The sequence below is a fragment of the Mesocricetus auratus genome, unplaced genomic scaffold (genome assembly GCF_017639785.1).
Source record: "Mesocricetus auratus isolate SY011 unplaced genomic scaffold, BCM_Maur_2.0 Super-Scaffold_100019, whole genome shotgun sequence".
Lineage (NCBI taxonomy): Eukaryota > Metazoa > Chordata > Mammalia > Rodentia > Cricetidae > Mesocricetus > Mesocricetus auratus.
In genome coordinates this window covers 1,941,649-1,961,078 of record NW_024429200.1, presented here as the reverse complement: position 1 = coordinate 1,961,078, position 19,430 = coordinate 1,941,649, and the positions used below count along the sequence as shown (strand labels likewise).

General features: G+C 45.9%; 1 protein-coding gene across 4 annotated transcripts in view; it reads right to left on the bottom strand.

The window, feature by feature from the left end:
- Positions 1–18,454, bottom strand: part of Hipk2 (homeodomain interacting protein kinase 2) — a 187,399-nt gene extending 168,945 nt beyond the window's left edge. For 2 of the 4 annotated variants that reach the window (XM_040728448.1, XM_040728449.1), the window contains exon 1: positions 18,253–18,454. In XM_040728448.1, coding sequence (XP_040584382.1) covers positions 18,253–18,271 — 19 coding nt within the window. In that variant the 5' untranslated portion in view covers positions 18,272–18,454. 4 annotated transcript variants of the gene reach the window in all.
- Between the last annotated feature and the right edge of the window lie 976 nt (positions 18,455–19,430).

Sequence of the window (19,430 nt, the reverse complement as noted above, 5' to 3'; positions counted from 1 at the left end):
CATTATTAAATACCAAACATTTGCCAGGCACTGTATCAGCATTGTGTTAGAATTAAAAGTCTGTTTTCTGTCCTTATGAAATCTCACCAATGTGAATTACAAGTGAGAACTAATATATAGAGAATCAGGAGGAAAAACAACTATGTACAATGAGATATCATTACACACAAGAATAGCTAACATAAAATGCAAACACACACATGCTACAACATTGGTGATGCCCAAGAACATTATGCTAAGTGAAAAGAACCAGCCGTAAGAGACCACACATTTTATGATTCCATTATAAGAAATGCCTAGACTATCAAGCAGGTTGGTGGTTTCCAGGAGAAGGATGGGGTAAGAATGGAGAATGGCTGCTAATGAGTACAGGTTCCTTTTTGGGATAAGAAAAATATAAAATTACAAAGTAGTTATGGATGGACACACAATTCTGTGTATATACTAAAATTCATTTAACTATATACTTTATATAGGTGAATTGTGTGAATCTCAATAAAGCTATCACACATACAAATTAACAGTCTAGTGATGCAAATAACTAATTAGAATAATAAATTCACTATTTGTAAAAAGTAGACTGAAAGATATATAGGCTATAAAATAAAACTTTTAAAATTACTAAAATATACAAGAAAGAACACATGGGGAAAATGACATTAGCTAGGAAGACTCAACTTCAGAAAGTCATTGGTCCTCCTAAGTACTTTATAAATTTAATGTGATCCCAAAGGAAAGGTTCACATGGTTACTTTTTCCTGGAATAAAGTTATGTTGACTCTAAAGTTTTAATGGAAAAGCACACACACACACACACACACACACACACACACACACACACACACACACACACACAGGAGCCAGATACACTCTGAAGAGGAAGCACAATGAAAAAGAACAAGTCTTTCCAGACACTGAAAACCACAGGCTTCAATAAACACCAGCCAGTGAAACACAGAGTCCAAAAGCAGAACCCCAAACTCACAGAACATGTTATGACATCATGATACTATGGCAAAAAGCATACACTTTTAAACAGTGGTGTTGGGACTACTGAGTACAGAGAAAACATAAAGCCACATTCAGACCTCAGGACACATACCATCCTAGTTTAAAAACCAAATAAACCAACATATAAATGGGGAAAAACCAGATTTCAATAATACCCAAAAGGAACTTAAACAAGACACAGGAAAAAGTGTAACTCTAACTCAAAATACAAGCCTTTTTAAAAGAGATACAGTTGGTTACATTAAAGACATTTCTCAACTAGGAAAAAAAGTTTACAACTCACTTAAAGGCAATATATGAAGAACTATTAGAAATAAAAGATCAGCCAAATATTGGGAAATGTGTAAAGTTCAGAACACGGTTTATAAATATAAACTGAGTGGGGCAGTGGGTGGGGCACACACCCGAGGCGGAGGCGGAGGCGGAGGCGGAGGCGGAGGCGGAGGCGGAGGCGGAGGCGGAGGCGGAGGCGGAGGCGGAGGCGGAGGCGGAGGCGAGGCAGGTGAGTCTGTGAGTTCCAGGCCAGCCAGGAGTGCCAGGACAGCGCCAAAGCCACACAAAGAAACCCTGTCTTGAAAAAAAAAAAAAAAGAAGCTGGGCGGTGGTGGTGCATGCCTTTAATCCCAGCACTCGGGAGGCAGAGGCAGGCGGATCTCTGTGAGTTCGAGGCCGGGCTGGACCGACAGCCTCCAAAACAATACAGAGAAACCCTGTCTCGTAAAACCAAAAAAAAAAAAAAAAAAAAAGAAAGAAAGAACTATAAATTGAAATGTTGTATCTCACTACCAGCTTTAACGGCAGACAGTGTGAGTGACACCTCAGGGAAGTAAGTACTTCAATGTATTCCTTTGAGAGTGGAGTAAGGCACAACCCGATCATTGCCAACTGAGGGTCATTTCAGAGCAAAACTACAAAGCCAGCGCTGGTACATTCCAGTCAACCTGAATCTAACAAACCTTTGTGCATATGAAATTAGGGGATAAAGAAACAAGCTCATCCCCTCTACAGAAACTCACCTTCCTCACTGAGCAGATACAAGGTCTACCCAGCAATTGCTGTGTTCTTCAACAAGACACTGCCCAAGATTAAGGAATTATAAGGGAGTTCACAACAAGACACAGAACAACACATCCTATAGTGGATGCTGATTCCAGTGTATCAGATTCAAAAGACATTTCAATTATGGAAATACAGTATGAATAAATTATTAAATAAGTGACACTGAAATATAAAGTTAGCAGAAAAAACAGATTTTGAAATGATTAACATTATTTTATCTAAAGAAAATTTCACATTTCTATTTACAGAGAAAAACTAAAGTGTAACTGTGGTAATATCTAGAAAGTATGAGATTTAAAAAGCATGACGGAATCTGTGGTAGCAGGGTGGGAACATGTGTTGTATATTGCTTGCTTATTTTCTCATGTTCTGTACTGCCCAGTGTTTTAGAGGAGTTAAATAAAGCTTCAACATTCCCACTAACCTACAAAAGCCCACCTGAGAAGTGATTACCTTCCTGGTGGCATGCAGAGTGATCTCCACGTTGAACACCATTGCTCGGATCACTCTTGCCTGCTGCAATGCTCCACAAGCACACTTCACCCCACCTGAAAACCTTACCAGTGACGTGAGGGCAGGGAAGGAGACTAGCAGACTTCACACAGCACTCCTGTCTGGAGAGAGCTTCAACCAGATAGGCCTGACCTGTCTCAGAGTCACCCTTTGACAATAAAGGCACACCTCATAACCACTGACATGGAGATTGCTGGTTTGAATTATCACTGCATCCTCTCTACTGTAGCAAATGAGTGTGAACACAAGTATATTGTGTGATTGTTTACTGACTCAGCATCTATGAAGTGTGTAACGGTACTATGGTGAAGACCACAGACACTGCCGCAAACACATTCCTCTCACAGTGGATCTTGCAACCTTGTGTAGGAAGGTAGAAAACAAGATCACCCAAACCAATGGTATCTGAAAACCTTACATGTTATGAATGAAAAACAAAAGAGGGTGCTTTGATATTAGAAACAAGCTTGTCGTTGGCAGTGAGGGTCAGGGAATGTCGGGAGTGACATTTGGACTCTGACTGCAGAGTGAACAGGAGCTTGCTAGGCACCCATGCAGAAAGTCTGCACATAATGGTATGGGAGCAAACACACAGTAGCCACAGAACTGAAAGAGCCAGGATGTGTCAACTAGAGGGAAAACTGGCACCAAAGGAGACTGGAGACATCTGGGGCTGTCCTCAAAGTGGATGGGAAGCACTTAAATATCTGAAGTGGCAAAGTGACATTGTTGGGACATGCTGGAGAGACTCAAGAATGGGCATGAAATCGGGGTATGGTGGCACATGCCTTTATTCCCAGAATTTGGGAGACAGAGGTGGGCAGATTAACTGTGAGTTCAAAGCCAGCCTGATCTACATTACAAATTCCAGAACATCCAGGGCTATGTTGAGAGACCCTGTCTTTAAAAAAAAATGGCCATGAGGAGGCAATTTGGAAGACTTAATCATGAGAACCTGAGTTCATCCCCAGCGCCCCCATAAAATGGGCACAGTGGTACATTACCATGACCCTGTGCTGAAAGAGGCAGATCCTGGGGATCACTGGTTAGCCAATCCAGCCAAATCAGTGAGTTCTGTGAAAAGACCCTGTCTCAAAAAGCAGAATGCTTGAGGAAGACACCTGACATCAACCTCTCACATCTACCACAGGCACATATATGTGTACATACACACACACACAGGCACATATATGTGTACGTACACACACACACACAGAGGCACATATATGTGTACATACACACACAGGCACATATATGTGTACGTACACACACACACAGAGGCACATATATGTGTACATACACACACAGGCACATATATGTGTACGTACACACACACACACAGAGGCACATATATGTGTACATACACACACAGGCACATATATGTGTATGTACACATACACGTGCGCGCGCACACACACACAGGAAAACCAGACAAGATGGCAGAGTACAGTGGGTTAATGGAGGTCCAGCCTGACATGCAATTCAGCTCAAAGTCTATTTTGTAAACCTGTCCAGTAAACCAACAAACTATGTTGCTTCTGCATGGCAACTACAGAGCTACTATAGTACACACAATGTGGCTCAAAGTCCAAGAGATACATTATCTGAACTTTTATGGAGAAGGTCTGCCAGCCCCAGGATAGATATGGCAGTGGAGAGAATTGGGTTCACAATTCATAGTCCACCTTCCTTACTCAGGATTCTGTGCTGTGAATTTATGTACTCATCCCAAAATCAAAATCAGGGCACTTTCTCTCATTCCCATGCAAAAGCAGAACAGTTGGGAGGTCATGCTGCCTCGTATGTGTACCTAGATGAAGCTCAGCAAAGCCTTCTCAGTCATTTCAGCTCTTACCCCATGAACAACTGTCCTAAAAACCATGTGTGACTCTCTCTCTCTCTCTCTCTCTCTCTCTCTCTCTCTCTCTCTCTCTCTCTCTCTCTCTCTCTGTGTGTGTGTGTGTGTGTATTAATTTGGGATTTTGCTGTTTAAAATGGCTGAGGTTCTAAGCACTGTGCTAAGGTACTCATACAAGTTCCAAGGTAAAAGAAAGCTGTGGTATTCCTTCTGAGAAAAAAAGCATTTGATAAGCTTGAGTGATATCACGGTTGGCTGTGAGTTCAATGTTCGTCAACAGCAAGACAACTTAGCAGATAAAACATTTGTCACTAACCCTGGTAACCTGAGATCAATCCCTGTAACCCATGTAAAGGTAGAAGGAAAGAACCAACTCCACAAGCTGTCCTCTGACCTCCACACATGAGCCATGGCGTGCACATGCCCACATGCATACACACACACACACATACATACACACATACATACACACACATACACTCACACATACATACACACATATACACTCACACATACATACACACATACATACACACATACATACATACACACACATACATACACACATACATATATTCATTCCTCTTCCTTACCCCCTCTTCCACACACAAACACATACACACACACACACACACACACACACAAATAAAAGTTAAAATCAGGTTGTCTGTAAGCAGAAACAAAACATTATACAAATTTATATAATATCAGAACATATATGTACCAACATACAACATCATTACACCAAATGCCATGTAGTGATGAAAATATGACCAAAAACTCACAGAAAATTAGCCCTATATTTTTCTTACCAATAATGGCTCACTGTTCACTAATTTAGGGTTCACAGAACATAACTACAGTTAATAATGAGACTGGCTATATTTAAGAAGCAAAAAAAATAACAATAAAAAGTGGTGATGGATTAAATATGAGTAAAAAAAGGCATGGATGACTCCAGTGTTTCTGAAGTAAACTACTGTGTGGAAGGTACCATATAGAAACAAAGCTTTGTGTTAAAGTTGAGATGCCTATGGGATCTCTACATGGAGACGTCATGTAAACTTGACTCGAGAGCTCAAAAAAAAAAGTTCAAATACTGATGAGTCTGAGAGTCACTGAGTCACTGATACACTGAAATAATATTGAAAGTCTGGAACTGACATGTCACTCAAGGGTAAAAGAATTAGAGGGCAGGGTCCAGCCCAAGTGCATCAAGGAAATCCTTTACTTCCACAGTAAGTAGGAAGGTACAAACCTAGGTAGTTTGATTGTTTAGTTTGAAAGCACTTTGAGGAAGAAGTTAATCTAGTGATACATATATCTAAAAACACAACACATGTTCAAAGCACTTGACCTGGTAAACATAATATGGAGAACAGATCCTAAAATTCAGACAAACTTTAATGTTACAGAGAATTATTCTGAGGAATAATTCATGATGGCAAAGTCAGAAATAATCTTAACATTTGGAGACTGTTTACTCTGACAATATTAATGATATTTTCCTGTGATTTCATCTATAGATTCTAATCTTAGAAATTTCAGCCTTTCCAAGGATTTAATAAATGCCCATTTCTATTTCCTTCAAGCTTAAAAAAAAAACTAGATTATTCACTTTCATTCACTACAACACAAGCTGCTTCAGGGCAGAGTTTTATCCATTTGGCATAATGCTGTCCACTAGGAACCTAGAACATGGCATGCTGAGTGTGCTTAGTTGACTTCAGTTAATCTCATGCCTTAATCACGTAAGATTTATAAGAATGTGTTGTAAAATCACACAACTTGTCAATCTGCACCATTCCATTTGTCTAATAAGCTTTCCTCTCCTCACTCTGAGGCTCCTCCTTCACTTGTTAAACACTCTCAGGCAGCAGAGTCTGCAGTTTGGCTCACCTAATCTGTCCCACAGATAAAGATGTCATATGGCCTGCTAGGGACCAGCTTGGGCTGTATCTCAGTGGTAGAGCATTTGCTTAAAATGAGGAAGGCCCTGGGTTTGATCCCGAGTAATATTCCCATGCACATGTGTGTACACACACACACACACACACACACACACACACACACACACACAGACACTCAGAGTGTGATAACACAAGCTGTAATTCCAGCACTTGTAAGGCTAAGGCAGGAGAACCTTGAGATCTAGGCCAGCCTTTGTTACATGGAGAGTTTGAGGCCAGTATAAGCTACACAGAGAGAGGCTGTTTCAAACAAAAGCAAAACAAACAAAAAGTCATGCTAAACTGAAGTGAGTGATATGGTTTGCTTTTGCACTGGGTTAACTATTCCCTTTCAGGACTGATTTCTATGCCCACCACCTTATCTTTCAAGGAAAGCAACATACATCTGCTTCTGCAATTTTAAAATACTCAGACTTTGAAACAAAAGTCATTTAGACCTGTAAAAGAACCAACATATTTACAAATCCCACTTCATTATCTACAAGGGTTGGGAAGTCTCTCCACTACTAGCCACAACTTGATGACTGCTTGAGACTGACCCTGCCCTGCAGGGTGGGCTGCCTCACCGTCCTTTGTAACAGTCTGTACAGCATACTAACAGCCCAGTCAACCCTAAAGATGAAGTAAAGTCTCACAATGCAGCAGGCAACTTGTGGCCTTTTGAAAGCCCATCTTCCTGCTCAAAGAGGGCTCCTAGCGTGGCTGCCTCACCCACACCTCCTCTCCCCAGCCACTCCACGCCGGCCTTTACCATCACTATTTCATCCAGCTTGGTGATGAAGAACATCTGTTAGGGAGATTACAATCTAGCTCCAATGGTCTCAGTTTAGTTACTGCTTTCTAAGGAGGAGTCTAGATCTTTACTGTGTGTTGTCTGGGCCATTCTAACAACGCTGTGAGAAGGAGGCCAGCCCGCATGTCAAGACAAGAGCCGGCTGGTGTCAGGTGGACTCAGGTTTAAGCTCTGGCTCTACTATGACTGGTCAGAAGGCTCTGAATACATTATTAAATGTTGCTAAGCTTCAATTTCCCCTTTCATAAATGGAGAAAATAACAGAGCTCTTAAATGTTAGCTAATAATAATATGTTACTATGTGAATGATGGCTGCCCAGTCTGTTCCAGGGTCCCAGGGTCAAACTGTACCACTGCACACTAGCCGGCTGTGGAAGGCCCAGAGGAAGTAACCCTGACTTGCTGACCTGCCAGAGGAGATGGGAAGGTATATGAGAGGACAGAGGCAGCCTCTGCACATCCCTGAGCTTCTCAGGGCCACGAAGGCAGCAGGACTGCCAGTCATACTCATGTCAAGTCTCCCAAACATCTAAGAAAGCTTTATCAAATACAAAATAGCTATCTGATTTTAACGTACTGATTCTTCATTAAAGAATGCATTTCTACAAAACAATGACTTTCCACTAGAAATGCAAGTAAAGCCTACCACAGACTTCACAAATTAGAAACTCTGGGGGCAGGGTCACATGTTTTAACAAGCCCTCTAGGTGACAGATGGTCCTCCAAAATAGTGCCCCACACAGATATACTTCAAAGAGTTCCATGACATCTCTTGGACCCTCCCACCTATTAGGATAACAAGGCACAAACATGCCCAAGATGCAGAGAGTCAGAAGAATAAATAGGTAGGCAGAGGGGCCCTGTGGGTAGATAATAAGCAGCTGAAGTAGAAAGGAGAGACGCTGTCAAGGATGAACAGGAGGGGAGGCCCCACGAGCCAGGGCCAAAATGTATACAGCAGAGTAGCTGCCATTAGATTGACTAGGTCTTCCATGAGGTTTCACTGGTGGGAGAACATGCTGACCACTGGAACAACCTTAGCAAGCCAGTTTCCTGGCTCCTGTGCTTACAAAGCAACTGCAAGGACAAGATGCAGAGGAGGGAGTGACACAATCAACAGCTGTCATTTGCACAAAAAGAAAATATTTCAATTAGTCTTCATTTCTGGAGTATTTGAAACACAAGGTAGCCCCTTACTTGCTCCCTTTAGGCAAGACTTAGAGAGCCTAGGCATCCCACTCCATGGCTTAGGAGTTCCCAGAGTCAAGGTGTATGCCCATCCATAGACTAAGCATCTGCTGTCTCCCACATCCCCTGGGCTTCGGGGCTCTCTGTCCACAGGTCTCAAGCCTTTCCAGGGTCAGTGGGTGTGTACTTCTAGGTCTGACCGGCATCTTTGGGATACCCCAGGTTCCAAGTGGAACTAGGATGGTTGCAGTTTGGACTCACCAACTAGAAAGACAGAGTGGCATAGGTAGCCAGATGGGTCTCGTAATGCACTTTTGCCCCACGATCTGCTAATGTCAAAGCAAGCCTGCCCTTAGTGTATGCTCTTATCAGAGTTAAAGTCTGTGTCCAGAAGTCACTCAGCGGGATGGAAATTTTTCCAAGCCAGATCATAACCAACACCAGTACAAGTGTATTCAGAGGATCCCATGTGGGGTCGTGCTGTTACCGAAGGCAGTGGCAAGTCTCAAGTTTGTGGCCATGTCAAAGAGCAAGAACGACTCAAAACGAAACCTTAGGAACACAAAAGTGTTTTAAAAGCTGCCTAATGGCTTAAGAGCGCTTTGAGGGTCTGTGAAACTCATCATGACTGCACTGGTCCTCTGCCCGTGATTTTCTGCTGTTAATAAGTAGCTCACAGTGACAAGCTGCAAACTTGTTCAGGGAAACATAAGGAATGAGTTCCTATCAGAAAACTGAAAATGTTAGAGCTGAGGGCACTGTGGCCTCCTTCTCCTAGGGGAAAGAAAAACACACTCTTTAGTTGCTGGCCTCTGTGTAATACTGCCAGCTTCCAGGCACCCCAGGAGACCAGAAGGCAGAAGCTCCCCACAGCCTGGGGACAACAGGATGTGGCTCTATGAATCCTAGGAACCTAGACACTGAAGCTATGCCTAGCAGAGCAGTCCAGTGAAGCTGTCCTCAGCATTCTAGGCTGCTGTGGGCTTCTCTGTACACTGCCATAACTCCACCCCACCCTTACCCTACCCTGGCCTCCCTAGTAAGCATCTGCAGCCTCTTCATTGGTCCCCACTTTAGGACCCTCATGTGTCAGAGGTGGGACACTAATTCGCGAAGACCCTACCAAGTTGTACTATGGTCCAAGAAGGCCCTGTGCAATGCAAGGAGTCTACAAAATAAGAGATTCTTAAAAGAATAGAAAAAATGTTTTGCTCAAACCAGCTAGTCTCCCTGATCTTAGATCCCTGACAGAGGTATAGGAGGGAAACACAATAGAAGAAAAACTTCTTGAACCTCTGGGCCAGACACTACTGACATATACTGTCTCTGAATGTACTCCTAGGTAACCCAGACGCCAGCCCCCACTCCAGAGTACTCACACCTTCTCCACAGGCCCCAGTTCCCTGGCAAGCTCTCCCGGGTTCCCTCCCTCCTGCTATTACACCCAGGCCACTAAAAATTACCTGGTTCAAGTATCATTTCGATACCAGTCCCCTTCTCCACACCACAAAATGTCTCTTGAATTGGAACCCTTTTAAACCTTTGACGACTGATCCAAAACACTTACTGGCCTCATCTGCTGGTCTATTCTGTGCCTGCCACTCCAGCCAAGCAAAAATTACTTTGCAAATGAATCCCATTATACACTCTGCTCATTCACCTTGTTAAGCCAGCACAAGAGCTGCGGCTGTTTCTGTTGTCTTTATAAAGGACTACTTCATTTACCCAACTTCCCTTGAAATAGGCTGATCCACAAAATTGATCTACATAAATTAATTTTCCTCTCTACCAGAAACTTAACCCTTTATGTGGTCTTAAATCCTTTTCAGAGTAGGTTATGGTATAATCAAATGAAACTTTATTTTAGCATTTTCATTTCTGTAACACATTAGAAAGCCTCCCCATCTCGGGAAGCAGAACATAAAGAATGTTGATTTATCTTTCCCTTACGGTGCAGGCCATACTTAAGGAGTGATAGTCATCACTCCAGGCTGTGGCTCAGATAAAAATGGCCCAGACTGGAGCCGACTCCATGTGTGCTTTCTTCTGGCCCCTTTCACCCGTTCCCGCCCACAGGGTTCTCTGAAACGCCCTTCCCATCTGAAGTTCCGGCTCTCAAGTGGGTTTTAGTGACTGGACACAGGTCCACAGAATGTGGAGGGTAAACTCACTGTCTTTCTGCAGAATCCCAGGAATTTACAATCTGGTTTTTGTCAGAGCTCTGTAAGCTTTTTATTGGGTGGGGAGGGGGGACACTTCCAAAACTAGCATCCATTTTCCAAATTTTTATCATGTAATTTTTACAGGCTGCAGATACAAAGACCACAAAAAAAAGGACTTCTTTAATGGGATGATGCCAAAGTTCTACACAGGACTGGCATGATGGATTTTGACAAACGCTTGGAAGTCAGTTATAATTGAAGAATAATTCACAGATTGAGTAAGGAAATGTTGTATGGAGGGAAATGCCCAATTTTCAAAAATAAGCCTTTAAATCAAGATTCAATGCATAACTGTGTAAAGAAGTGCTTTTTCATCCCTCATTATGAAGTGCTTCAGTGATTTCTCACTGCAGATGGACAGAACCACCATGGGAGTGGTGTGCCCTTGTTCTATTATGTATTAGATGGCACTCTTTCTGTGACAGAGGTTTTTATAATGTCTACACATTAACACACACAAAGGAGTCAATCAGTCTTAATTCTCTTTAAACATGGCACTTAATTGATCAGAATGTACTATAGCAAAAGCAGTTAGACAAGAATTGTCTAACCAGAATACAACCTAAATCACTACAAATCTGTTTGGTATCATGTTCACAAATAAGTGATACCACAAAACTAATTTTCAGTTGTGAAGGTTTGCTAATTTTTTTGTTGTTGTTGTTGGTTTTAGTAATGATTTCCCTAACTTGCCTTTTTAAGAGCAAAATCATCCACCCGAAAATGATCCAGTGGCAATGAGACTGTCCATTATATCTTTGTCCTTTCTACTGGCTCGTCAGAGGGAGGCTACTCTTTGGAAGTTGGCCTTGGAGCCACTCTCATAAACACCTGGCTCACTGACTGGTAAAACGGGTACGGCTTTTGCTGACGCAGAATCTATACAGAATCTGACAAACTGTCCTTTCTAGCCTGAGTGAACTAATATTACACTGAATTTTACAGGCATGTGCACTCTTTTCTTCAGTACAGTTCAAGTTAGTGACACTTTATGCGCTCTGCATTCTGTCTGTTGTGCGGCAGGTAGTTGAGAAAACCCTGAGAGCTGGAAATAGGCAAGTGAAACTCACAGAGCTGTGTATGGTCAACCGGAAGGTGAGGCTTGGTGGGGGTGAGGATGTCAGACATGAGTATAAGAAATATTTGGGAGAGTGGAGGGGCAGGCACGGTGGCACATACCTCTAATTCCAGTGCTCTAGAGGCAAAGGCAAGTGGATCTCTGTGAATTTCAAGCTAACCTGATCTACTTGTTGAGTTCCAGGCTAACCAGGGCTCTGTAGTGAGACCCTATTTCAAAAAAAAAAAAAAAAAGAAAGAAAGAAAGAAACAAAGAAAAAAGAAAAAGACTCAAGACCCAAGTGAATACTATAGTGCCAATCATGAATCCTGGGCTGTTGTAAAGTATTAGATGACATTAGAAAGAACAGTCAATGCCACAGATGTTTATAAAGTTCCTGCTAGGATTAAGGAGTTGTACAACTACAATGGGGGGCCACCAAGGTGCTTGCCCTCCAGGAGTTCCCCAGGAAGTAAGAACCCTAAAGTTCCTTTTCTAACATATCTCATACTAATATTATTGAAGAATTGCATTCAGAATTGATTACCACTATTGTTCTTAATGGAGAGAAACTAGAGAGTTCCCCACAGACAAGTTCTGTGGGGAAAAAGTAAAGAGTATAGTTATTATCTTGAAGTATATGAAAAGCTTTAGAGGAAAAACTAAAAGAAAACAAGTCTGTTAAAAGCGCATGAGATTTCTAGCAGGCCCAGGGATCTCTGGACCATCAGATTCATGGGCTATTAGCACTGGTTAATGAAGGAGTTGCTTACTAATGCTCTTTCCTAAACAACAGCTACCAGTGAGAGAAACATTGCAAGTCAGAGAGTGGGTCTTTGCTAAGGGCAAAGGTTACCTTTCATTCCTGGGGATGCCTTCCCAGGAGCACAGCTGCAGCCCCTCAGAGTCTGTCTTAGGATCTGTTTACACATGTGCAACAGAGCACAAGAGGGTTGCTATTCTCTACCTGAACCAGCAGAAGCTCCACGGGAAGAGACTCTGGAAAGGTCACAGAGGAGGAGGAGGAGGAGGAGGAGGAGGAGGAGGAGGAGGAGGAGGAGGAAGAGGAAGAGGAGGAAGAGGAGGAGGAGGAGGAGGAGGAGGAGGAAGAAGAAGAGGAGAGAGACAGACACACATAGAGGGGAGAGGGAGAGGGACAGGGAGGAAGGTTCTTTCTTCAGTGGCCATAAGGGGAATAGAAAGAATGCCATCTAACACATGATCAGACAAGAGCTTAGCCCTCCCCTTGACCCAGGCAACTCTGCTGAAGGCAGGGAGGCAGCTATCACTTCTCAGAGGCTCTGCTCCAAGGCTCTATGTTCCCCGAGGTAAGGGTACAGCCAGGCTTTTCCCAGAAAGATCTACTCCTGGGAAATAACTGACGAAAGCTGCTGTGTGACTACTCCATTTATGTCCTGCCGGTGAGTACCCACCACATGACTATCTGGGATACAAGTGAGACCGTGAAGCCAGGAATGAATTCTCCAACAGGCCCAACATAGCCTTCAACTCTAAATGTAGAAAACAAAAAGTACCCCAGTAGAATGTGCATGTGAGAACTGTATTTGTGTTGATGAGGATACAAGATAAAAGTTAAATAACGAAGAGGAAAACAGTACCCTATGCAAAAGAGATGCTGATATTTAAGAAATGTCTAAGGAAATCTGTAATGAGAAGCTTTGACATTCGTACATAATTCTTTTAGTTCAACAAAAAAAACATTTCAACATAAAAGGGAAGTTGGGGGTCTTCCCTTTATACCATGCCAAAACAAAAGTATGTAAGCACTGTCATACACAAATAAATAAGCAAACAAACAACCATTGCATCTGGGTCAGGCACATTCCCCTGTGAGTCTGTACACGTTTAAATATTTTGACTTTCACTTCCTCTATTCCTGAACTCCCAGAGGTCAGAGGCCAAGTCTTTGTCATTTCTCCAAACACAGACCTGCCACAAAGCCCAGGACACAGCAGAGCCTTTGTAAATGTTTGCTCAGTGAATGCATGAAAGATGCACCCTGGTCTGCGAATGACGGAACAGGGAGTTCAGCATGTAGGGAGTGCAGAAAGTACATGACCCAAATCGCAGTCTAAGTCATAATCACCATCACCAACCCCCAAGATTCTCGGTTTCTTTTAAAGAAAAAATAAAGATCTTCCTGTACTCTGGGTTTTCAATTTTCTGGGTTTTTCCCCCCTCCTTCAACAAGGCATTGTCACATGAAATGGAGCTATTATGAGCTCAGGCCTTTCAAGTTCACACTCTATTAGTGGTTACACAAAGTCTGCTAGTATTATTCTGAATCCAGCCTTTGACTGCAACCCCAAGCGGTTGAATCGTCATACTAAGGCTACCAGAGAGCACTAGCAAAGCATGCATTCAGAGAACAATAAAAAATGCACAAATGTCCTACCCTCTGATCATCACTACTTTGTTCCATGCAAACCTCAAAGGTAGATCCTTAAGACTGATCTCTATGGGAGAAAGGAAGAAAGAAATGAAGGAGCATGAAATGTAAAATATGAAGAATACAAGCAGCTATAATTTGCATAAAGCCCCCAATTTTCTTTGGTAAGAAATTCGTGTTTAATGCCTAGTGAGGCAGACTCTGGCATTTGGCTGGGTAAGAGCCTCTCCTCTAAGAAGAACCAGTAAGCAACTGTTGGGGACTCCTTACCCAGCCTGCTACCTTGTACAAGAGTGGGTCCTTAATAAGGGCAAAGGTTACCTTTCATTCCTGGGGATGCCTTCCCAGGTGCACAGCTGCAGCCCTCAGAGTCTGCCTTAGGATCTGTTTGCACATAGCAATAGCGGGCTGCTACTCTCTACCTGAACCAGCAGAAGCTCCACGGGAAGAGACTCTGAAAAGGTCACAGAGAAGGGAAAAAAAGGTTCTTTCTTCCATGGCTATAGGGGGTTTATTGTTGCTGTTTCCCAAACTAGAAAAGGAATAGCAGGAGATTAATAACTGAAACTGTAATGTTGCTATTACTGGTTTTCTAAACTATTTGTGGGTTACACTTTCCCTGGGGTTGTCGTGCCTGTAAGCAACTCAGAAGACTGGGGGATTTAACACATACTGCGAAAATGCCTACTCTAGGCAGGAACTCTACTAAATACCAAGTTCTAATGGCATCCTCACACAATCCAATAAAGGCTAAAAGTTCTGAAAAGTAAGATATCAAGGTCATAAGCTAGATGCAAACTCCAATTTCTCTGATCTGAGTGTCCTGCCATCCTGTCCAGTATCAAGAATAAAACTAATGAGTTTTGCTTCACTATTCAAATGTAACAACAAGGAAAACAATACTTATACTACTAACTTAAAATATATAAAGCATAAACACAGACAAAGATACATCACAAAATTCTTTTGAGGGAAGATGATTCAGCTTGGTGGGCAGGTGTCTTCGGGACCATCTGATGAGGGATTTCGGCATGCCAGTGTTTACAGAAAGCCTAAATATGAAAACTTCTTTAGTTTCCTCCACACTCATCAATAAGCCTCATCTCAGGTTAGTAGGACATAGTTAACTTGAAATTTAGGTCCCTCTAATTGGAAACCCATAGAGATATGGACCCCTGTGGTTGACCTTTGCACTGCATACGAAAAAGGCCTTGGTAAGCAAGTTGATGGAGAAATAATCACAAGGCAAATGTTTAACCTTCTAAAGAAAATACCCCCCCTTTTTTAACAAGAAGTTTAACTTGATCAGTATCAAGTCACTGGAAACTAATGTGCTATTTATAAACCTATTCTTTAAGAAAGTTCTAGAAGACTGATTACTTTTTGCCACTTATTAATTTGTGTTATCAAACATACTGTGTTTCAAAAGCAGCATGCCTGTCTAAATTTCTACATTCCAGCCTTCACTCAGTATTCCAGTCACACACCATTTGAGAAATTCCAGCTAAAAATCTCACTTGTCATTAGACTTCTGAGAAGGATCATGTAGAATATTAGGAGGCAAAAGAAATCCCTCTTCTTGGAGAAGTCTGCAGGAAAAGCCCTGCTCATTTAAGACACAACACAGAGGGAGAGAGAAGAGAGAGAGAGAGAGAGAGAGAGAGAGAGAGAGAGAGAGAGAGAGAGAGAGAGAGAGAGAGAGAGAGAGCCTGGATAAAAATCAGGTTCACTAAATCCACAGATTGTCACTTGGGGTCAAGGGAGAGGTCACTGTAGTCTTGGACACACACACTGTGAGTTAATGTAGGTCCTCAAAGCATAGTCCTTGACTATGGAGGTCATTTATCTGTCTCACAGCATACCTAACAGTCTCTCTAAAAAGACCAGGCCTGGGCTTTGGGCCGAGTGACTCTGGGCTGGTGGAGATGCTCCCACAGAAGCTACAGACAAAAGAACAGTTCAGAGAATCCACAGACAAGACATCCAGGGTTGAAAGAGGTGACCAATTAGGTTGCCTGGGACAGAGAAGGGTTGGAAAATAAAACTATGAGCCGAGACCTCTGAGATCCACAGTCCTTCACTGCAACACCTTACACACCTGTAATTCTTTATCTGACATAATCACTAAAAGAACAAAGTCATAGGACCAACCATACTAGGTCTTACTTAGCCCCCAGGGGGTAGCCTACATTCCTCATGGATTCCAAATGAAATCAACATGATAAGTGCAATCCTCAAGGTGACTTTGTACACAGTTGACAAAATACAGCTCACCCCACCTACCCAGGCCCTTGGTAGAGGAAACGCAGTCCTCTATTACAGTCGTGGATTCAAAGGCAAGTTCCTCCTAAAATGCTCACCCCGAGTGTCCAGCAGAGGGAGTCTCAAGGAGGTACTTAATAAAGAGAAAACTGTTTCATTTTAACTCTCTAGACAGTGGGAGCCTTGACTGCAGCCCCCTCCCCTAGAACAGATGAACAATGAATGCCCGACATGGTCTCTCCTACGCGTTCACATACCCACCGGCTTGTTCCCATTCTATGTGGTGGAGTGATCAGAAATTTTGTTTTGTTTTGTGGAACGGTTAAATGGACCTTGTGTTCTTCAGAATCAAAGAGGAAAGCCCCTGGAATAACATTTCTCTGTTGCTTTCTAAACAGCCCCTTTGTTTCTAAGAGACTCTGGGAAAAAATATTTACAGTCCATAGGTTATTTACAGCCTCATTATTCCAGAGCCGGACTGGTAACTTTATTCCGTGCAGAAACCTAATTCATTTGGAGCCCTGGAACTAATAACAGATTTTCTTTCCAGATAAGTTTTTTTTTAAACCAGCCTCTCCTAACAGAGATTATTATTAATTAATATTATTAATTATTATTATTAATGAGATCCCTGTTTCACTTGGCCCCAACAGTTCCCTGGCTTCGTAGGATTACAATCTCCCCTCGCCCCTCCTCTGGGTTCCTGGCAAACCCGTTTCCCTTTCTCATTTGCGATTTCATCCACAGAATATCCGAACAAAACCGAAAGAAAGCCAGATGGACCTACGCGAAAAGTATGTAAAAGGCTACTATTTCAATGATTTCACGAGAGAAACATTTTCACGATGAAATAACTGAAAAAAATCAGGCACGCTGCAGTTGGGGGGAAAAAAAGCAGCAGCCCCCGTACTACAAGCACACAAAAAACACATAGAAGTGTAAAAACTTAGTTGATTCGGCTTTGGTTCTCTCGCCGCTGCAAGCTGACGGGACTGACTGAGGAGAGCCGAAGAGTGCGCGAGGCAGCTGTAATCGCCTTACCTTTCCTTTCTTAAGAAGGCAGCCGGATTGGGGGAAGGAAAAAAAAACACCGAGCCAACGCCAGGTGAAGGTGCACAGCTCAGATCCTCCCCAGGCCGAGCCAGGAACCCTTCCTTCGCCCCCCGCCACCCCCCCAAGCCAAACTACATTCTCCCTTCCGCACGCTAATTGCGGGGAGAGATTTTGAGCCTATTTCATTGTTCTGCCTGGGTCTGAAATGGACTTTTCATCTCTACCGTCTCTCACCGCTTGGCCCCCTTATAATTGGATTCCACAGCCGCCGCCGCCGCCGCCGTCTCCACTACCCCCCCCAAAATAAAATAAAATAAAATCGGCGGCTCGCAAAGGATAAAGGAGCGTGGGGTGGGAAAGGGGGCAGAGAGAGAGGAGGGACGAGTAGGAAGGGGACCATCCGAAGGTAGCGGGGGGACGATCGCAGCCCCTCCGCCTCTCGCACACGAGCAGCCACGGCTCGGCGTCTTCCCGCACGCCGCCCCCGATCCTTTGCTCCGGGCGGCAGCCCACCCGGCGCGCGCGCACACACCCCCAGGCCGCCTTCTCCGCCCTGGAAAGAAGACCCCGCTCCAGGCCGCCGGCTCCGGTGCCGTCTGGACCCGGGATGGGGGCCCCGGGGACGGCCACGAGCCCCCCAGCCCTCCCCCCCGGCCCCAGCCCGCCCGCCCGCCCCGCGGCCGCGGCCAGGACCCCCGGGGCTGCGGCCGGGGGCTGCCTGCCTGTCGGCCGGGCGGGCGAGCGAGGGGCCGCGCGGGCAGAACAAAGCTGCGGGGGCCGCGGCTGCGTCCGTGCGTCCGTCCGTCCGTGCGTCCGTCCGTCCGGGCAAGCAGGGGGGGCGCCGGACGCCCCTTACCTTCGTACACGGGGGCCATCGGGGCCGGGCTGTCCGCGGCTCATGGCAACGGGGAAGGGAACGCGGCGCGCGAGCTCGGCCCCCTCAGCCTCAGTGGGAATCTGCCATCTTGAGCCTGTGTCTCCGCTCTCGGCTCAGCCCAGGCCGCCAGCGCCCGCATCACCGCCTCACTTGGCCGGCGCCGGGGGAGGGGGCCGGGCGGGCGGGCGGGCGCGTCGCCGCCGCCGCCGCCACCACCGCCGCCGCCACCGCCGCCGCCGCCGCCGCCGTGGCCGCGGCCCCGGGCCCTACGCGGGGGGCTCGGCCGGCCCGGGGCGGCTAAGGCGCCGAGGCCCTCCGAGGGCCGGGCGGGTCCGCGAGGGCGGGAGCCGGGGCGGGCTGCGGCGGCCAGGGCCCGGGCCGGAGCTCAGCTCCGCATGGCTGTGAGGCGGGGGGCGCCGGCAAAAGTTGCCCGTGAGGAGCCGGGGGGCGGAGGGGCTGGGGGGCGCGCGAGGGGGCGGGGGCGGGGGCGGGGGCGGGGCCGGCGCGGCCGGGCGCGAGCGGGCGGGCGGGCGAGCAGGCGGGCGAGCCGGGAAGAGCCCCCAGGGGAGTCCGCGCGCAATCGAGCGCCGATGGCACGGATGCGAGGCGGGGAAGGCCGAGCCGAAAGGACAGAGCCGGGCGGCGGCGGCGCGGGCCGAGCGCCGCCCGAGGGCAGCCGAGAGGCCGGGCGAGCCGGGCCGGGCGAGAGCGCGGGCGGGCTGTGCGCTGACCCGCGGCCGCCGCCGCCGCCCGGAGCTCCGCGGTGGAGGCGGCCACAACTTTGTGTGTGTGTGTGTGTGTGTGTGTGTGTGTGTGTGTGTGTGTGTGTGTGTGTGTGTGTGTGTGTGTGTGCGTGTGTGCGTGTGTGCGTGTGCGCGCGTGGGTGTGGGTGCGCGCTCCGGCCGGGCCGGGCAGCGCGATCCGCCGCCACCGACCACTGTCCCACTGCCCGGGGGGGGGGGGTGTCCTCGTCCCAGCGCGTGCGGGCTCGGCACTCGCCGATACGCCCGGGGCAGTGAGCGGAGCGAACCGGGCACCCTGCCCTCTCCGGAGGACGCCCCGGAAAAGGCAGCGCCAGGATGGACGCCTGGCCCCGGCGCTGTTGCAAGAGCCCTTCTCTCCTCCGCCATCCGGGTGGCAGGGTCCCAGGGTCTCGC